General features: G+C 44.7%; 1 protein-coding gene across 1 annotated transcript in view; it reads right to left on the bottom strand.

Moving 5' to 3' along the window:
• Positions 1–3,576, bottom strand: part of TTC39C (tetratricopeptide repeat domain 39C) — a 37,587-nt gene extending 34,011 nt beyond the window's left edge. The window contains exon 1 of the mRNA XM_056333588.1: positions 3,184–3,576. Coding sequence (XP_056189563.1) covers positions 3,184–3,329 — 146 coding nt within the window. The 5' untranslated portion in view covers positions 3,330–3,576. The remainder of the gene's footprint in view (positions 1–3,183) is intronic.
• Between the last annotated feature and the right edge of the window lie 16,437 nt (positions 3,577–20,013).

A 20,013-nucleotide genomic window follows, 5' to 3' on the forward strand; every position in this document is an offset into this window, starting at 1 on the left:
CCGACGGTTTTAAATTGAGTTAGCACTGTGGGGACCCAACACAACACAAAATCACAGCATTAAAGACAGTGGTGCTGCCGTCTGTTGAAGATTTACAAAAGTATTAAATCCATTGGGTTTTGCTTCATGTTCAGAAAGTCGTCACCACTAGCAGGTAGAGGATCTGGGCTTCTTATAAAGAAACAAAAACAAAAACACCCACAAAAAAGATTATGCAAATGTTGATGCTACTTGCAGATCGCTTTTTCAAACACTGATATCCTCCCTCAAGTATAATTAAAAACAAAACAAGTCATACACTACACCTGAACTGTTTTACAGGGATCATCAAAGCAGTTCCAACTAAATGTTGAATAGAACACACGACAGACATGCTCATCTGACTTCAGGTTCTAAATAAGTATGTATGAGCTCTAAACACCAAAAATATAAACTACTACTCTCCCATACCCAACACAGAAACAATAGTTCCATAGGCCATAACTTCAAAGTACCACCACTCTTTAAAGCCAAGATTTACTGGTGTTGCAAAAACATTGAAGAGCAAAGAACGAACCACATCCTACCTACTCTGGAATGACAGCTGTCCTTAGGCTCATCAAGGCTGTCTACTGTCCCATAAAGATAGCAGCCTTGATCCGAATTAATTTTTCACACTATCCTTCACATGGAAAATGAAGAAAAATATTAATCAAAAGCAGAAGCAAACCCAGTAGTTTCTAAGAAACACTTAACTAGTTTAAGTGATGTGGCTAATGAAACTGAAGTTTTGCTGACTAATTGAGTTTCCAAGTAGTCTTGTAGGTTCTTAAACAGTTTCCATAAGAAAAAAGATTTCTTTTCCTCCCTTCGCTTCTACGATTCATCTGATAACTTTTAAGCTTCTGAAACAGAGCTAAAATACCTGCATAGGCAGTAGTCTAGAGTTAACATGTTCTATTATAAAAGGTCACTCAAAATACAGACAACACACATCAAGTTCAAAAAGCTGCATTTTGTCAGACATCTTTGAGCTCTAGTGCTTCAAGTTACAAACATCCATATTAAATTACGAAGAGCTTCCAAAAGTTGCTCATTTGGTTTACCAGTCCCATTTAGGATGGGTCCTATTTCATAATCTCAAGCATACACCAGTAAAAACATACCCTTTCAGACTCTATGCAAAGAAACATGTAATAGCATTACTAAGTCCTTGTAGGAAGAATGCACCCAAGGCAAGTATAGAATCAGAAACCATTGGGAAGAAAAAGTGGACGTCACTGCATACCAAAATCCAAATTTATAGAAAGTTGAGCATACTTTGCTGTATCTTCTCTCCCACATCTAATGCAAAGATTCAACATACAGCTAATCTGCAATTCAACAGATGTCTATTAGTTCACAGCAAGAGGAACTCTGCTATGAATTTCGGGATAAGGTAGACAGCGCTGGAGATTTTCACAGTCATGTTAAAACCAAGACGGTGATTATTGATTTATGAATCATGAAACCACTCAATATAATGCAGAAATCCTTACTTATTCCTCGCAGGTAGTGTTTAAAGGCCAAGATCAACTAGTACACAACTTAATGGCACTTCTTGATAAATATCAAACAAAGAAAAACCCACACCTGGGGAAAAAAAAAGTAGGTAAGTTTCTGGGTTTAAGAAATCCTTAGTAATAAACCTTCTAGATAACCAAGAGAACAATTTGCAGAAGAAATCATCATTCACCCTTTCAAGGGACAATTAAACTGCATTTGGAAAATAGGAATCTTAACAGTTTTACTCCCTAGCACTCGTAACAATATAAGAAGTATCACATATTTAGAATTACTAGACTACTTCCAGATTCACACTACTGAGAGAAAGCAAAGGCACAAAACAAAAGCAGAGGGGAAACCTCATCAAGCGATCTTTAACTGACACCTTAAAAAAAATACACAACACAAAAACAAACCATCAAAACCACAGGTTCCTTAGATACCCAGAACTGACAACTACAACAGGTTTAAGAAATAAGTAACTCTTAGGCTGCAACCTCATATGAATGTGAGCTGCACGTTATGCATGTAAGGAATGCCGATTCAGGACCTTGTCACCTGCAACATTCCAGTTAGTTCTACACAACAGTATCGTGTATGTAGCAGCACTATACACTAAAAACAGAATGACATGTTTAATATTTGACCGAAGCAGGTACACAGTGAAGTTATTACTCCATTATTATTACAGGGTGTTTTCTTAATCTGTCTCACTCCACCCACTCTACCTCCAAATATCCTCTTTGTAAATAAAATGTAAGTACATAAGTACACCACCACAATGAAGTGCTATTTTAAGTCAACCAAAATCTTTTTTAATCATACAGACAACAGCAGTATAGTGCATATTAATTATTTATAACATATGCGCAATTACAGCAGCTCAAGCCTGAGTGGGAGACATCAGCCCTCAGACAAAAAGCAAGCACAGGTATGGGCGATCTCTCCTTTAACACTGACTTACGAAGCTGTGTTAATACCATGCCTACCGGATGACTACTCACACACAAACCTAGGCACGATGCACGTTGCGATTATGAACATAATCTCACAGCCTGAATATAAGCCACAGCAGCATTTCAAGGACCTCCTGCGGCTACGCGCTGTGCTGGCTTCACGGTTCACATCGGCGCATCGGAGCGCAAAGCCCCAGGCGCCGTCCGCAGGCGCACGTGTGTGTTTACTCACGCACGCCGGCGACACGCAGCCACAGCCAGCCAGGGACCCCGCCGACCCTCGCCCAGCCCTTCCCCGCTCCTCCAGCAGGGCGACAGGTACCCCCCGCCGCAGCCCACCGCCCCCGCCAGCGCAGCGCGCTGCCCTGCAGCCCGGCACAGACCCCGCGAAGCGGATCCGCAGCCCCTCACCCAGGGCCACGAGGGTGAACCACGCGCGCCCCTTCCCCAGGAGGCGGCAGCCAGGGGCACCGACCCCCCCGCTCCCGGGAGCCAGGCAGGGTGAGGCTGCCCGCGCCCACCCTCCCGCCCGGGGCGGCGGGCCCTGCGCGCCTCACGGCTCCGCCGCCCGCCCGCCGGGGAGGCCGCCTGAGGGGCCGGCGGGGCAGGCGCGGCCGCGCAGGTGGGGACAGGTGCGCGGAGGCCGGGGCGCCGCCGGCGGGGGGTGCCCGGCACCGCGCTGGGGCAAGGCGCCCGGGGCTACCTGTATTTCTTGAAGAGCTGGTCGGACTCGCGGAAGCCGTTGTTCAGCAGCATGTTGATGCCGGCCAGCGCCAGCTCCGCGTCCTCGATGGGCAGCGGCGCTTCCCCGTCCTCCCGCCGCGGCGGCGGCTGCTCCGAGCCGGCCATGACGATGAGGAGGCAGCGGGACCCAGCCGACTCCCCCCTACCTACCTACCTACCCGCCCACCTACTAATCTATCTACCAACCTACCCGCCCACCCGGGCGGCTCGGCGCTGCCTCAGCGTGCCCGGAGGGAGGAGCCGGGGGCGCCCGGTGCCCACGGAGCCGCGCACGCAGCGCCCGCCGCCAGGCCGCGCTCCCCCGCCCGCGCTGCGGCGAGCCGCCTCGCGCCCGCAGGTCCTCCAAAGGCAGCGGCGCCCGCCTCGCGCCCCAGCGCGCAGGCGCCACGGAGCCGCGCAGGCGCGGGGGCGGGCGGCGCGGCCGCCGGGTGAGGGGCCGCCGGCTGCAGCGGCCGCGGGGAGGCTGCGGCGGCGGCGGCGGCGGCGCCCGGTGGGGCGGCGGGTGCTGGCTGCCGGCTCCGCGGTTGTCGGATCTCTGCCCGCGGGCGCCGTCCCCCTGGCACCGGGGAAGGTGTGGCGCGCCCCGGCGGGAGGGAGGCGGGCGCCGGTGCCCGGTTCGGAGGGTGTGCGCAGAGCTCGCTTGCTCCGTCCCCCTTCGGGTGTGTTCCCTCGGGGAGTCTCTGCCCCGCGCCGCGCCGGTGGCGGCAGCTGGCCGGCCGCCCTCCCGCCGGGCGGGCTCTCCGATGCTCGCAAAACCCACTGGGGTTTTTCACGGGTGGGGTGCGGGAGCTGGGGCCGCAGCCGAGCCGTGGGTGTGAAGCACTGAAGTCCTTTGATAAGGCAGCTTTCCCTTTTCAAAGAAGCGATTTTTTTTTTTTAAGTCATTCTGGTCGGTGGCCGCGGTCAGTAGCACAGTGACTGATTTCCTCATGTGTACAATGGTGACTTTGTGACCTGCGCAGCACGAGCCCAGGAAACTGGTATTCTAGGAATTCACTCCCTGACTCTTGACGCCTACGGTAATTAGCAGCAATGTGTACTTGCCTGCGGTGATGACAGCAAAAAATCAGTATTTTGCAAGTTTGGTGCTTCAGGTATGGGCTAGTCTGGCAGGTGTTTCCAAACAGGGCGGGTGGGAACGTACACATGTACAAATGTATCCATTCCAACCCAAAACGGCCAAGTACCTGGACACTGGAAATGCACCCCCGTTGGTTCCAGCCTCCTTTGCAGGAAGCAGCTTTCCGTGCCGTGTTTAGATTTGGTGAAGACAAAGGCTATTGCCTACAACCTGGGTTTGCTTCCAGCCAGCTAGGGCAGTGCTCCAGCTGCTCTTGTGAAACTTTAAGGATCAGACTTCCCCCCGACACTTGCTAGCATACACAAAGAATAGGACCACACTGTACTTGTAGTAGCAACCTCTCTTCCCTCTCAAGAAAAACATCTGCCTTCCTCTGAGTTGAGTAGCAATATTTCTGTACGTGTCTCATGGGAATCCCTACCTCTGCCTTGTGAAATACTCTGTAAAAAAACTCCCGAGACACTTTTTGAAAGGTGAAATTGTCTAATGCCAGGAGGCTTCTGAAATCTGTCTGCTGTGATTTGGGCCCTTTGGCTGATTCCCAGCCCCTCTGTCTCACTGAGCAGAGCTGGATACTCAGAGGGGTGTTTAAAGAGAACATGCCTTCTGTTGCAACGCACATCTCCAAAACAGCATGATCTACACAGCCTAAAAATCCTCAAGGGCTTCCAGGAAGTCAGCACAGCGTGAATGGGGAATGGCATGTTCTCCCATATATTTACAGGTTATTTGTGAAATCTGGACTCCAGAAATTCAAGCAGCCTTGCTAAAAGGAAGCTGCAGGTTGCAGTTCCACTTCGTTGTCTTTCAGGTGTGTGCAAGACACTGCATTCCAGGTTAAAAATATTACTTCTATAAGGTTATCTTCTATGCAGAATTCTGTGGGCAGGGATTCATGCCAGAGTGGTTTATAATATCCTTTCCCTTAGTCATATATGGTCAATTTGATCAAGAAGCAATGAATCGTCTTATGGATTCCCTGAGAACTTGCCATAGAGAAGGCTAACTCCTACCTCCAAGTACCATATCTCAGGAGCAGCAGAGCCAAATTCCTTGTGAAACACCTACTCTATTTCTCCAAAGCTAGACTCCTAGCCCCTGTGTTTGAACAATAGTGTAGCAGGGCTGTGTGCTCTCTGCAGTTTTTTGTCCCCGTGCACAAGGAGCTAGAATTCTTGATCTTCTTTCTAGCACCCAGTTGCTTCAGACCTTGTTCAGGGCTGGCACTGATAATCTATTTTGTGTAACAAATGCTTTTATAACTATCTGGTAGCTAGCTATTAATTTTGAAACTCAAGATGCGAATAGCTAAATGAACTCCCCAGAAACACAGCTATAAATCTACAGAAAATATTGGCAGGATGACACTGCATTTCAAGTGCTCAAGTAGAGGAATAAGACATGAACACCAGTAATGAAGCAGTATGACAACTGTAGCTTGACTCCAACAGCTGAGCAGCAGCAGTTTTATACTGCATGCTCCTGCAGACCTGGATTTGAAATCAGCTGGGCTGTAAGTCTCCCTGCCTGCTCTGTAACGGCAGATGAGGTCTTGTTATGGGTTATAGTTAGTTTGATTCATATGGAGGATGTGGTACCGCTGATTCAGCCTGTAAAAATGGCCAGGGGAGTGAGGAAGTCACAGTGAGCAGAGCACTACGTGGATGACTTGTATTTGCTGATCAAAGCTTGTATTTATTTCCCACTCTACCAACACTGAGCATCTGTCTTGGTTGGTTTTTTCCTTAATTCCTGTTAGCATACTATCATCAGTATGATAAGCAATTATCAGCCACCAATTTCAGCAGAGGGGCCAGTCAGTGTCTAGCCTTGTGAGGTCCCTTGGCCTCACAGCTTACTGCAGTGCAGTGTTGAAGAACCCATGGCCTATGCTACCTCTCATGAAAACAGATTGACGTGACTGGTTTGTAACTACTCAAGATCAATAAAGTTACTGATGGTGAACAAGAATTGTACTTTCAATAAATTAACTGGTCTAAAATTTGCAAGACCTTTACTCTGGTTTCCCAGAAGTTGTTAGACAGATGAAAGATAAAGTGGCTACAATATTCACATTCTGTAAGAAATACAGAATTGTGGTGGTTGTTTGTTTGTTGGGGTTTTTTTTCAGGACACTGCTGTTGTAGTTCATAGCTGTACTTCCAATACTCAAGTGCTCTCCGCCTTGACGTGCTTTCCAAATTTCTACCCTGTCTGTGCTTCTAACAGGGAGAAGTCCTGCAAGTCATCATTTTCACATACCAGTCCCCCAAGTTGAAAATTGGTTTTCATTGATGTTTTTCCTCTGTAAATCTATTTGGAATTTAGCTCTACTATAAACTCCATAAGTTACAGACAATGGCAAAAGTTGAAGTAGCAGGGAATAAATTATTACAGAAAAGCATACCAAATTATCTAAAGCATCAGCAAGAAAAGAGTTAAGAACAGGCCTATATTCATATTTTCTTTAATATCATTTTCATACTCTGTAAATTAGTTCCCATTTGCCCCAGGACCCTTTTCCTCTGTGTCTGGAGGCGGCAATCTAACCCCTTGCTTTTGTCTCAGTTCCCTAAATCTGATTTTCCTGGGTTTCTTTTTACCTATCTTGTTCCAAAAATCTACCTGTGTCCTGGAACTCCTCAATAAGCCTGGTGCAATTTACACTTTTTAAGATGGAGAAGTAATTTCAGCAGTGGATTTAGAGTATCTGTTAATCAGCAATTGTTAGAATCACTGCTCATTTAAGTAGAATTAAATCCTTCATAACGGAATTAACTTTTTTCCTCTGTGTTGCAGAAAGTGTGACTGTGTATGTGTATTAAATGTTGAAAACACTAGTTAAAATTATAAGGACATCTCCCACATTTTTTCAATCTCAGACACAAACCCGCATAATCTGCTTCTGTAATTATGAGTTCCTTTCAAGGATTTGCTATTCTAGCTAAATATCAGGTCCAGTCCCGTTGGTGGTTATGAAGGGCTGTTACGATCCAGGCTATAGCCATCTTCTCCTCACCAGCTGTCAGAGGGGTCTTAACTGTGTTGTTGACGGCCTATAACAGCTAGTAAATACATTAACAGGAGTATCTTCTTTTTTTGAGCGTACTGTACTTGGTAAGAAAAAAATCATTAAGCTCACAAGTACATTTCTAAGGAAATGTACTTTTTAAATAGCTAAAGCCACTTGTTCCTGGGCTTTGTGCCTCAAACTGTACCTCTGAGTTTTGCAACAATGAAAGTGCCTGCCTATTGTGTCTCGTCACTTAAATATTTATGAGTGGTGAGCTCTACATCTGTTATCATCATGCATTTTCCATACAGCACAGCAACTAGGCAATATTACAAAGCTAAGACAATCTTCAGAGCTGGCTCTCCACATTTTCCTATTGATAGCCATTGTCATTTTAAGGGCTAAACACTGCCTAAGGATACACACATGAAATAACTATCAAAATGACAGGTCTGTTCTGTCAATAGAGAAGGAGTATGCATACATAGCCTGGTAAAACAAAACAGGCTCAATGAGCCTCTTCATCCAAAGTATTTATTTCAAGGATACTGAAATTGAGTCTTTTGGCCCTTTCCTCTGATTAAAGGGCGTTACAGTAATAACAACTAGAAGAATAACCACTGTTTGCTGCAGTGGACTTTACTCCACAATCAATTACCCATTCCTCTCACAAGTGTTCTGTTTCCTTGCCTGTTTTTCACAGGAAGCCTTTCATGTATGGAGAGCTATCAGATGGAAGGTGACTGAAGTCTCTGTCCCGGTCTCGGGTTCATGGCTGCTCTCATCTAGTCTGTAACAAGGGCTGCGCTGCAGCATTTCTGCACAGAGGAATCACACAGATGGCTGAGTCAGAGCACGTAAAGTTTTTGGAAATTCAAAAAGGAAAGTGGAAGATGAGACGGCGCAAGTAGCAGCAATTTCATATGTCTTTTCATATTTTGATTATATTTGATGTTTATTTTTATCCACACTTATTGTTGCTCTGGACGCAATATATAATCAGTCATATAATGGATAAATTCATGTGCTGTCACACAGAGTTATTTTTACTGAAGCATATGAAGGTGTATAATTTTTGCTATATAAAGGATACTAAATGACAGAGCTTTTTAGTGTTGGGGTTTTTTTCTCACAATGTGCTAATGGCCAAACACATGCACACAGTTCCGGAGAAAACAAAGGAATACACAAGTATTAAATACTAACAGCTGCTCTGTTCAGGCAGCAGCCACATGCTGGCCTTCTTTATGAAAATTAATCAGAAGAACTTCCACACAAAATGATTATCCTACTTAATTTTTAAGAGCCAATTTAAAATGTTTTGCTTTCAGAGGAATGACATCCTACAGAGTTCAGATCTACATTTGGTTGTAAAAATACCTGCTCTGTATTGCCAGAGAGCATGAAATGTAAAGCCCAAAGTGATTGCCAGAAATCTACCAGTTCTATAGCAGTCCTTTCTGGGGAGTCAGAACAACTTCATGTGGATTGTAAAAGACAAATCTTTGTCTAAGTGTCCTTAAGATCTTTTCAGTATGAAGAGTCTGCAAATTAATTTTCCCTCTTGTTCTCGCTCCAGTGAGCAATTAAAACAATTGATTGCATCTTTGTCATAGAAGCAGCAGGGTAATAGCAAATTAAAACATGCAAGCTTAATAGTTTTGTGTATGGAGGGTGAGGTAGGCTGTCTTGCCCAAATTGGAAAATATAAACATTATTTGTGCCACACAATACCCTTGTTTCTACATTAGGGGATCTTGATTGGGGCCCTATTAGTCTTCCACTTTTTAGAACAAATAACAACCCATTCACTTTGACCTTTCACAAGCAGGCCATACATTTTAAACCTCTAACTGTTTTTGCTGATCTACTTTAGAGGGTCTCTCCAGTTTTCCTGAATTTTCCATTTGTACACGAAGCCATTTCATAAACCAGATACATTTGTGAAGGATTTTCTGAGGAAACACTAGTAGTTTCTTGGAGTGTGTGGAAGAAGATAACTCCCTGACAGAGCCAGTGAGGGAGCCAGCCAGGGGAGATGCCCCGCTGGACCTGCTGTTTACAAACAGGGCAGGGAAGGACTGGTGGGTGATGTGGTGGTCAGGGGACATCTTGGGCATAGCAATCATGAGATGATAGAGTTTTTGATTCTCGGAGAAGCAATGAGTGGGGTCAGCAGAACCCACTGCCTTGGACTTCCAGGGGGCAGACTGTGGCCTGTTTAGGAGACTGGTTGACAGAGTCCCTTGGGAGGCAGCCCTGGCCGGCCAAGGGGTCCAGGAAGGCTGGACATTCTTCAAGAAGGAAAGCTTAAAGGTGCAGGAGCAGGCTGTCCCCATGTGCTGAAAGACAAGCTGGCAGGGAAGAAGACCAGCCTGGCTGAACAGAGAGCTTCAGCTGGAGCTCAGGGAACAAAGGAGAGTTTGCCACCTTTGGAAGAAGGGGCAGGCAACGCAGGAGGACTATAAGGATGTCTCAGGGCTACGCAGGGAGAAAATTAGAAAGGAGAAAGCCCAGCCGGAACTCAGGCTGGCCACGGCTGCAAAAGGTAACAAAAAATGTTTTTACAAATACATTAGAAACAAAAGGAGGGCCAAGGACAATCTGCATCCTTTATTGCATGCAGGGGGGGAACATGGCCACAAAGGCTGAGGGAAAGGCTGAGGTACTCGGTGCTTTCTTTGCCTCAGTCTGTAATAGCAAGACCAGCTTCCCTCTGGCTGCTCGGCCCCCTGGGCTGGAAGGCAGGGACAAGGAGCAGAACAAAGTCCCCACAGTCCGGGAGGAAACGGTCAGTGACCGGCTGCTCCACTTGGACACGCGCAAGTCTATGGCGCCGGGTGGGATCCACCCCGGGGTACTGGGGAGCTGGCAGAGGAGCTCGCCAAGCTGCTCTCCATCATTTATCAACAGTCCTGGCAAACTGGGAGGTCCCAGAAGGCTGGAGGTCAGCCAGTGTGATGCCCAGCTACAAGAAGGGCAGGAAGGAGGATCTGGGAAACCACAGGCCTGTCAGCCTGACCTCGGTGCCGGGGCAGGTTATGGAGCAGGTCATCCTGAACACCATCACATGGCATGTCAGGACACCCGGGCGATCAGGCCCAGCCAGGGTGGGGTTATGAAAGGCAGGTCCTGCTTGATGAACCTGATCTCCTTCTATGACAAGATGACCCACCTAGCGGATGAGGGAAAGGCTGTGGATGTGTCTCCCTGGACCTTAGTAAAGCCCTTGACACCATCTCCCACAGCATCCTCCTGGAGAAACTGGGTGCCCATGGCTTGGGCAGGTGTACTCTGTGCTGGGTTAAAAGCTGGCTGGCTGGCCGAGCCCAGCTGGTGGTGAATGGAGTCACATCCAGCCGGGGACTGGTCACAAGTGGTGTTCCCCAGGGCTCAGTGCTGGGGCCAGTGCTGTTTAGTATCTTTATCGATGATCCGGACAAGGGGATCGAGTGCCCCCTCAGTAAGTTTGCAGGTGACACCAAGTTGTGGGGGAGGGTTGACCTGCCGGAGGGCAGGCAGGCTCTGCAGAGGGGTCTGGACAGGCTGGACCGATGGGACAAGGCCAACTGTTTGAGGTGCAGCCAGGCCCAGTGCCGGGCCCTGCCCCTGGGTCACACCAGCCCCACGCAGCGCTACAGGCTGGGGCAGAGCGGCTGGGAAGCACCTGGTGGGAAAGGGCCTGGGGGTGCTGGTCAACGGCCAGCTGGACATGAGCCAGCAGTGTGCCCAGGGGGCCAAGGTGGCCATCAGCGTCCTGGCTTGTATCAGAGACAGTGTGGCCAGCAGGACAAGGGAGGTGATTGTCCCCCTGTGCTCAGCACTGGTGAGGCCGCACCTCGAATGCTGGGTTCGGTTTGGGCCCCTCACTACAAGGAGGGCATAGAGGTGCTGGAGCGTGTCCAGAGACGGGCAACGGGGCTGGTGAAGAGTCTAGAGAACAAGTCTTACAAGGAGCGGCTGAGGGAACTGGGGTTGTTCAGCCTGGGGACGAGGAGACTCAGGGGATCTTATCGCTCTCTACAACGTGAGAGGAGGCTTTAGGCAGGTGGGGGTCAATCTCTTCTCACAGGTAATGAGTGACAGGACAAGAGGAAACAGCCTCAAGTTATGCCAGGGAAGGTTTAGATTAGATATTAGAAATGTTTTTTTCACTGAAAGGGTTGTCAAGCGTTGGAACAGGCTTCGCAGGGAGGTGGTGGAATCACCATCCCTGGAGGTACTTAAAAAACATAGAAATGTGATGCTTAAGGACATGGTTTAGTGATGGACTTGGCAGTTATTTTTTTATTCATTATTGTTATTGGGTTAATGGTTGACTCGATGATTTTATTGGTCTTTTCCAACCTGAATGATTCCACGATTCTATGATTTTTCTCTCTATATTCCTCTATCTACATACATGTGTATCTAACTATATGTACAGCATTTGCCAACAAATCGTTTGCCCAGTTACTGTGGACATGCCTTTGTACTTTCAAACTTATGATGAGAAATGAGTAGTCAGCAAGGATGTAGATAACCTGTGGCAAACATATCAGCTTCAATAAATGCCCTTTGTGTTAGTGCTCCCCTCCAGTCCTTGTAATCTAAAATGATCAAAAATCTGTGGGATGTATTTTGAAATGTTTGGAATGTAAGAAACATAACATCTTGCTCCAGCTTATTTTTACTAGTGCAGCAGTAAATATTTTCTCACAGGTGTCAAGCAGTTTGATGTATAATGCAATTTGAAATTAGATTATTTAATGATTATGCATCAGCAACACTTGTATTTTTCTACTTCCATTTGGGACTTTCGGCATTATATGTGCTTTATATTTAGCATCTTAACGTTTTTCACTTGCTTATTCCTCAGTCCTTCACTACAAAAATGGACTCTATTGAGCTACAGAGGTTTTATTTTGGCCATGTTAGATGTCACATTTTTTTTCAGTTTTCAAATCTGCACTTTTTGCCCTTCTTTCCCCTAGTCTGAGAGCAGGAAATATTTGGTTTAAAATTCTAGTGACAAAAAAAGTCAACAAAGCCCATTGACAACAGTTTTTTGTGACACAAAACACAAGTTTATGTAGACAGATTGTTCAGGTAATCATCTAGAGGATGCTAGGCATACCTACGTGGCCTAACTTTACAGTCTGCTTTGAAAGATAATTACAGCTGCAGTGACCAGTAGTTGAGTTAAACACAAAGGAATGCATGAAAGAAAGACCTGGTGGGCTGATGGTTGGGTATTAAAGGCATCCAAGAGCTCAGCTTGAGAGGCAGGGGGAGGTTATGAAGCAGCCATGGCAGAGCTGTGAATCTCTGTCCTGGAATTAGTAAAAGCTGCAAACAGTGGATTCTTGTGCAGATGTTTCTTTTGTCCTGTTTTCGCATTTTCTTGTTGCTGTAGGCTTGTAGGTGGGAGCCCCACTTCAAGGTCTAAGATATCATCACTACCTGGTAGTCATATGTCACTCTCATATGAGGAAACCTTGCCTCATCTGTGTCTTTCAGCAAGCCACTTAAGTTGTCCATGCATTGGTTCTCATATCTGTTGATGAGATTGTAATGCACAATAATTTTGTGCATGAACATTGGTGACTGTGCTACATCAAGGCATTCAGTAGCCTACAACTGCCTCAGACTAAAGCATCTTGACTTTCTGTAACTGGAATAGACCACATAGAGTATGTTCAGTTGAGCAGCTCTGTCAGCAGTATATGACAGCATGCCTACAAAGATGGTGAGCTTCTTCCCTTGCATATACGCTATCTTAGGTACTGATATCTTTGTCCTTGATTATTTCAGTTCTTTATGTTTTGGGATTTTAATCATGTTGTCTGGAACATAGTGCTCTGTTCTTTACAAAACTCCTCTCTGAGGCTTGCACACACAGACACAGCAACTGGCTTTTAAAAGAAGCAGTATGATCTGCAGTGTATCTTGTAAGACAGAAAAAAGCCTAAAAACCATGTTGAGAGACAGATGCTACCCCAGATATCAAAATTTTTATTTCTGGATACTGGGTTTTCAGCTGTGAAACTTGTGCCTTGGTCTGAACACTTTTGCTGCTCACTCAAGAGAATAACTAGTTGTACCATTTAATTTAGATAACCATCTAATTTGCAAGAAAAGCCATCGTGTCTGTATAAACCTAAAGTGAAGGGATCCTCTGTTAAGGGTGTTTTCAGGCAGTATGTATATTTATATACACTCAGGTTGCAGCGTTATTTAAAGGTAACAGCTAAACAGAGCTGTGTGCTTAAATAATCTCCTTTCTATTCGTCTTTGCCTTAATTTGTTGTTCTATAGTCATAAACATTAGTTTATGTGTATGGACTGTCAATTTAAATGAATGCAAGCTTCTTCACATTTTGATGTGTAAAACTATAAAGCAGACATAAAAGATATACATTTGTCATTTGGTGAGGTTATTTTCTGTAGCTGACATTTAAAAGAGAATTTCAGAGACTGGAAGCTGATGCTTGACCAAGTAGATTTTGAGCTGACATTTGCATAATGAAACTAAGCAAAACCAGGAATATATGTGTTATCTCCTGGTACTTAATGAAATAAGCAGCATGCTGTTGACCAAGGTTTCTGTTCTCTAAAATAAGTGATTTTTTTGGTTACCATTAGGTTTTCCCACTCTTCCACTTCTGGAAATTTGGGCCATTTATTTGGAATATGTACTCTGTCCGACTTGGTTTATAAAATGTTCCTATTTGGACACTTGTTAATCAAGGTATGTGAATTGGGAAACGCTCTTGAGAATTAAAGATTGCTCTAAGCAGTGACTACCAGGATCAGTTTCCACAATGGGAAGTGGCAGATTGGCAAGTGAAACACTGCATTGCAGATAAAGGGAGATGGCAAAGTGAAGGTTCTGTGTGCATGTAATGGTAACCACAGGGGTGACTTACAAATCTTAATAAGCAACAAGATTTTCATTAAAGTAACAGCAGAATAACAAATTAAATAACTCCCCTATTTTTTTAAAGTGTATTTGGATTCTGAAAGCACTCCTGCCCTTAAGCAGCACAGTGCCTTGTAAAACCACATAGTGGGTGACTTATTCTGTACTGAGTCACTATTTATTGTTCTACCAACAGCATTTTGTGAGACTGAGAGCTACGTACTAGGCAAGCATCTTAAATCGAGTTGCATAATTTTAGCCATTGTGAGTTACCCACAGCAATAACCAGGATAATACAATGAGAAAAGCCATGCTTTTATTGCAGGCCATTTTTTCAGAGTACCTCTTCCAGGCATAGCAAAAGGAGAAATCATCTTCTATTTTCTCAGTGCACTTTCCCATTTTTCATTCCATTAGCATTTTTCTCAAATGCTTTTTTCTACTGCAATTCATCCAGCAAACATTCCTCTCTTTTTCCTTCCATTCATTTCATTTTAATAGCTCTTGCATTTACCTATTGTTAGGGGGGTTGTAAGTACACAAGTACAAGTAAATACACATTCTGTCTCACACCTCTTTATTTTATGCACCATTCACTTGGGGTCCAGCCTACATTTTCTTCTTAGGTTCCCAAGCTTCAAGTCATACAAAGCACTGAAGAAAATAGTTCATATATGTTAGTTTCCTTGGTGTAAGGTAGAAACTAGGAAAAAATATGATCCCACCAATGTGTCTGGCTCATCTCAAAAGCAATGAGTTCAATAGAGATTTCTTGCAGTGGTAACCTGAAAAATAAGGTGAAGAAATGCTGGCAAACCTAGTGTCACAGATCCAAGCACTGTCTTATCATCGTGATGAGTCACAGCGTGGAATATGGAGATGCCAGGATCTAACCACACTGAGTAACTCAATACTGAAAAAGATGAGTGACAAAAGCATTTGTAATGACAAATTTTCCCTATAATTGGAAGTAGGAGATAACTCCCTGTGGCTTGTTCCTTTCTTCACTGAGGCCTGCTGACAGCATTGCACAATGGTATTTCTCTAGCTAGGTTGTAAGGTGGTCAAATTATTCCTGAGGACTAAAGTCTAATCAAGCGCTACATCCATCTTCAGGGACTTAGTTCAGTGGGCTTCATGCTTGGAGCCCAGAGCTAGGTTAGCTGCTGCCTTGTCCTCTTAGGGCATTTATTTAAGATGGTGTGCGGGTGTCATTTTGGTTGGGAGTAACTAACCCCCTCCTCTGATTATAGAAGGCGAGCCTAGACTAGATAACCGATTTTAAACAACTGAAGTTGTGAGATGAGTAATCATGCTACTTCACAAATGCTATGGGTCTTACTGAAGTCAGGTAGGTGTTACATAGCAAGTACAGCCTACTGGCCAGTTTCATAGGCCCACAAGTCTGTCTAGCCTTTCCATTTGCTTAAAATCAAGTAGGTCCACATATTTTTTATCTTTCTCTGGGTCCCAAATGAAAAATAATGAGTTCACCTACCCTAATAGTGAAACCCTTAACATTTTTGTCTGGATTTGGTGGTGGAATGTGCTCCCATACTCACAGCTATGCCTGAAATGCAGATGCATGTGACAGTCTTACAGTGCTTGTTGGTGCCAGCCAAGGTTGTTTTGTGCATTGTTGTTACAGGACATTCATAAAAAACCTACATTGGTATTCCCCACTGAAGCACAGGAAACTTCATATTACCTATACTTAAAGCAGACTTTTGGTTTCAAACATGCCTTTGGGCCTTAATATGTTTATGAAAGCTGCAAGTTTTATTTTCAAATGACTACCTGATGAAATGCTTTCTGCAATTTGTGTGAATTTGTTCTAGCTGGGAATGGCTACATACTATTAACACACACAAGTAAATCCAATGGAAATGTTGCAAATTATCCCCAGGAACATTATTTCAAACATGCACAGGAATTCTCCAGCAGAGATCATTATGTAGGTATGAGACTCTTACCTCAACAAAAGCCTTGATCAGGCAGCTCACTTATACAGTGAGCAAATGCAAAGGGCCACATGGAATTATCACTGTTGTCCAGATTGTGAAGCCATTCAATCGAATCTAATCCCTGCTTGAGGCACAGCGGTCCCTTTGATCACACTCCAGCCCTTTCTTCTCCAACTTGCGGCTGTCCTAGCTGAAGCCTGCCCTATTACCACACTCCATTTTAGCATACAGATAAATGAAAAGATACGATGCCAGGGGCTGAAATCCTCTGGGGAATATCCAATGCAGTCTTTGGTTTTTACCAAACTAGAAATTTGTTGTGCTTTGTAAAAGACTCTTGTGGCTCTTGGTTGCAGCCCTGAGCAACTTCTCTTTTAGCTGCCTGGAAAATTTGACTCTATTACAGGAGAAATGAGGACACCTATCGTAGGCGACAAAAAGCTGCCTATGGCTTCATTGCCAGTGGACTCTCTACAACTGAAAAGGCAGGCATAGGATATCTGTATTTACTTGACGTGATAAGATTTTATAATATGCCCTTCATAGGCCTAGCGTGGAAACCATTGGGCAAACGGAAACTTCTTTATAGCTGCAGGGAGTAGAGAAGCCGGTATTTGCCCTGGGCAACTGCAGCAATGGAAGTGTCAGCCTTAGAAAATATCGGTGTTCAGAAACGACTCTCCAGAGCTCAGTTTCCTCAGATGGGAAAGGAGGAACTAGGAACGAAACCTGCTAATAGCCCAAGTTAAGCTGGGATGCAGATATGCGTGTTTGGATTTGGGTCACTTGCATCGTATCTTATACAGAAAGCAGTTTCTACTAGAAATTGATATATCAGACAAGTTCATCCTAGTCAAAGTTGTATTGAAGGGTTTAAGCCAGGGGTCCTCACACTTTTTAACCAGGGGGCCGGCGCGCGGATGCAGTGGCAGGCAGCCATCTGCGGCTGCTTGGTTTCCCCCCCAACCCCTGGCAGGGGGGGGAGCGGGGGGCTCTGTAAATACCGGGGGCCGGATTGAGGACCCTGGGGGGCCGTATCCAGCCCACGGGCCGTAGTTTGAGGACCCCTGGTTTAAGCTCATCTGTACAACTGTCTTCACAAATAAAAGGGAGGCCAGTGCTCAGTGCCTCTCGGAGCTGGATGCATGAGAGGGCCCTGTGAGGGGACGAGAAGAATAGGCAGGAAGGGGTGTGGAAAGCTATCTTATGACTAATTGCTGTTTGCAGCTGCAGATAGACACGTGCTTAATTATCTGCTATATACATGCAAATTTGGTTTGCTGTCACTAGAGTCCAGATGTTCCCTTACATTATTGTAAGTACAACAAACAAAAGAAAAAGGGTCAGAGAGCAAAGTAAAAGGGGTCAGGAGTGGCAGCATCATACTGTTTGCCTTCCTGTTATGTGCTCAGACTGGCCCACCATTTTTCTGATGTCCCCATCACAGACAGAGATTTGTGAGTTCATCTGGCCAGAGGAGAGGTGAAGTGTGAGAAAAGCTGTTCCCCCCAGCTTCCCTCCCAGGGCAACACAGGGGAAGGGGTGCAGGCAGGCCCCCAGCCCTGCAGCAGGCAGAGGCTGGGCTGTGGAGGGGCTGGGGCACCTGGCACGCCATGCAGGAGCTGCCCAGGAGTGTAGCATCGAGTCTCGGGTTGGAAGAGAGCAGTGGCTGGGCTCCTTGCCATGATCACGCACCCTGAAATTGTCCAGTCAAGCTAACATCACGGTTTCTAACTAGCTTCTCTGCTGTAGGCGTTTCTCTTGGCAGGGGTAAGTCCTCTCTGAGCAGTTTTAAGGCTTGCTTTTTCTTATGTAGCTTTCCTTCTTAGCTGTAAAGTCTTTTTCTTTCTACCCATCCTCGAGGCTCAGACATCTGGGTTTTAGGCATTTTTCTTGTGCTGATAAAAAAACCCATTAGTTTTTCACAGAAAGTGATTTGAAATATTCTTAATTCTTTGTAGCAAAGTTCTTTTAACAAGATCTATGAACTGTGTTCCCAACATTTACAAACAATAAGCTACACAAACACGTCTTGAACCTTTTCTCCTATCAGCCCAAATCCAGGAACAATAAAGCTATGCTGATTTATACCAACCATGCACCTGGCCTTTATTCTGTCGATGGCATTCAGTGTCTCTTTGGAAGGTTTAACCTATTCATTCCATCTTAATTAAATAACAATGATGATCATTGGTGGCTTTGTGGTGTCTGTTTTGAATTAAATTTGTTCTGAGTATATATGTCATGTTGATTAATTTTATCTTTCGTGATAAATGCAATATACATAGATTCAGTGATCACATGTTATTTTAAGTGGCTCAGCAGTGGGAACATTTCCTTTCTTTAACATGGCAATGTCAAGTTACAAGAATCTGACTAAATACAACTTAATCAGTTCAAAATTTGGTCCTACTCTTCTGCATGCAGGGACAATGAAAATTCTAGAAGGGTTTTCTTTCCTTTAAGCCTGGTAAAGGCATAGTGGGATGACTGCAGTCACTTCTGATTTCAAGCGGCATGGGAAAGGGGCGAGCCCAGGCGGGCTCTTTGGGTGTTCAGGCTGACTGGCTCACAGAGGTGGGGTGAGACCACCCTCCGCAGCACTGCCATCACCACTGACACCAGGCAGAACGCTTTATCTGTGTGGTCTCCTTGCTTCCACCCCTATTGCTGATGCAAATACCCTTTGTGTTTGTGTAAAGTTCCCATTTATGTGTATTTGCGTAGAAAGAGTTGTCTTCGGTTTTCTGGAGACTGTCCCCTGCCCTTTATTACATAACAAACAGATTTAATCTGCAATAACAACTCTTTAGAAACCTTGGCAATATCTTAGAATACATTTTTTATAAACTGTATGTAAGATTTTCTGCATGTTTTGATAAGGTGTGTGAGCCGAAGTCCTGTGAAGCGGTTAGATCTTTCCACTCAGGATGGAACTTTGGATCACACTTAAGTGTTTTCTTGGAGAATTGCCCAGAGGGCCTTCAGCTTCTTTACTGCTTAGGTTACTGTCCCCAGGGGTACGTCATTACCTTTGATTTAACTGAGTACAGCAAAGGGAAAATTAGAACTTTATTACTGATCTGATACCTTGTTCTCAGTGAATTTTATTAGTTGAGACCCTTGCCTTAGCCAGAGGAATTGGTTTCTGGGTGTATTACTGACTCTCTAGGTTTGTAGAATCCAGCCAGTAATTCTGATCAGAAAGTAATGAGAAGGATCTAGAATTAAGATTTATGGCAGATGCTGTACCTAACACTATAAATTCTCTATTAAGTCATATCTCATGCCAATAGATTTCAGCTCATTATGTTATTAACACATTGTTAATTAAAACTGTGTTAGCAAGAGCTGGACGCAGAGCCATTTTATTTCTGTATCCTTTAAAATTATTTTCTTTGTTATGTCTTCAGGCTTCAAACACCAGATCTGAACTGTTCTTTTTGGATTTAAATTCTAACACTCTTCTTCCATATTAACTTATAAATTACTGACATACCTATGAATGTAATTATTCATTCTTACCAGTGTATAGTCTTCCTGCAACAGGAATCTTAGACATAGGCTCCTGCACAATAGAGAAATCTGTTGCTGTTCCCAGTTTAAATATAACTGAACAGAGACAAAAGATCGTGATGCCAACTATCTGTCTTTTTATTCTGTGTAACAATGCAGCAGTGCTCAATCTTTATCAACGAGCGGGTGACATCTTAACAAAGAAACTGCATCTCATGGAACATTTCACATATGCTTCACATTTGGAACAACCTGTAGGAAACGAAGTAATTGCCTGAGGTGCAAAATAATTATAGGAGTGTGTTTAAAAAAAA

The sequence above is a fragment of the Falco biarmicus genome, chromosome 3, assembly GCF_023638135.1.
Source record: "Falco biarmicus isolate bFalBia1 chromosome 3, bFalBia1.pri, whole genome shotgun sequence".
Lineage (NCBI taxonomy): Eukaryota > Metazoa > Chordata > Aves > Falconiformes > Falconidae > Falco > Falco biarmicus.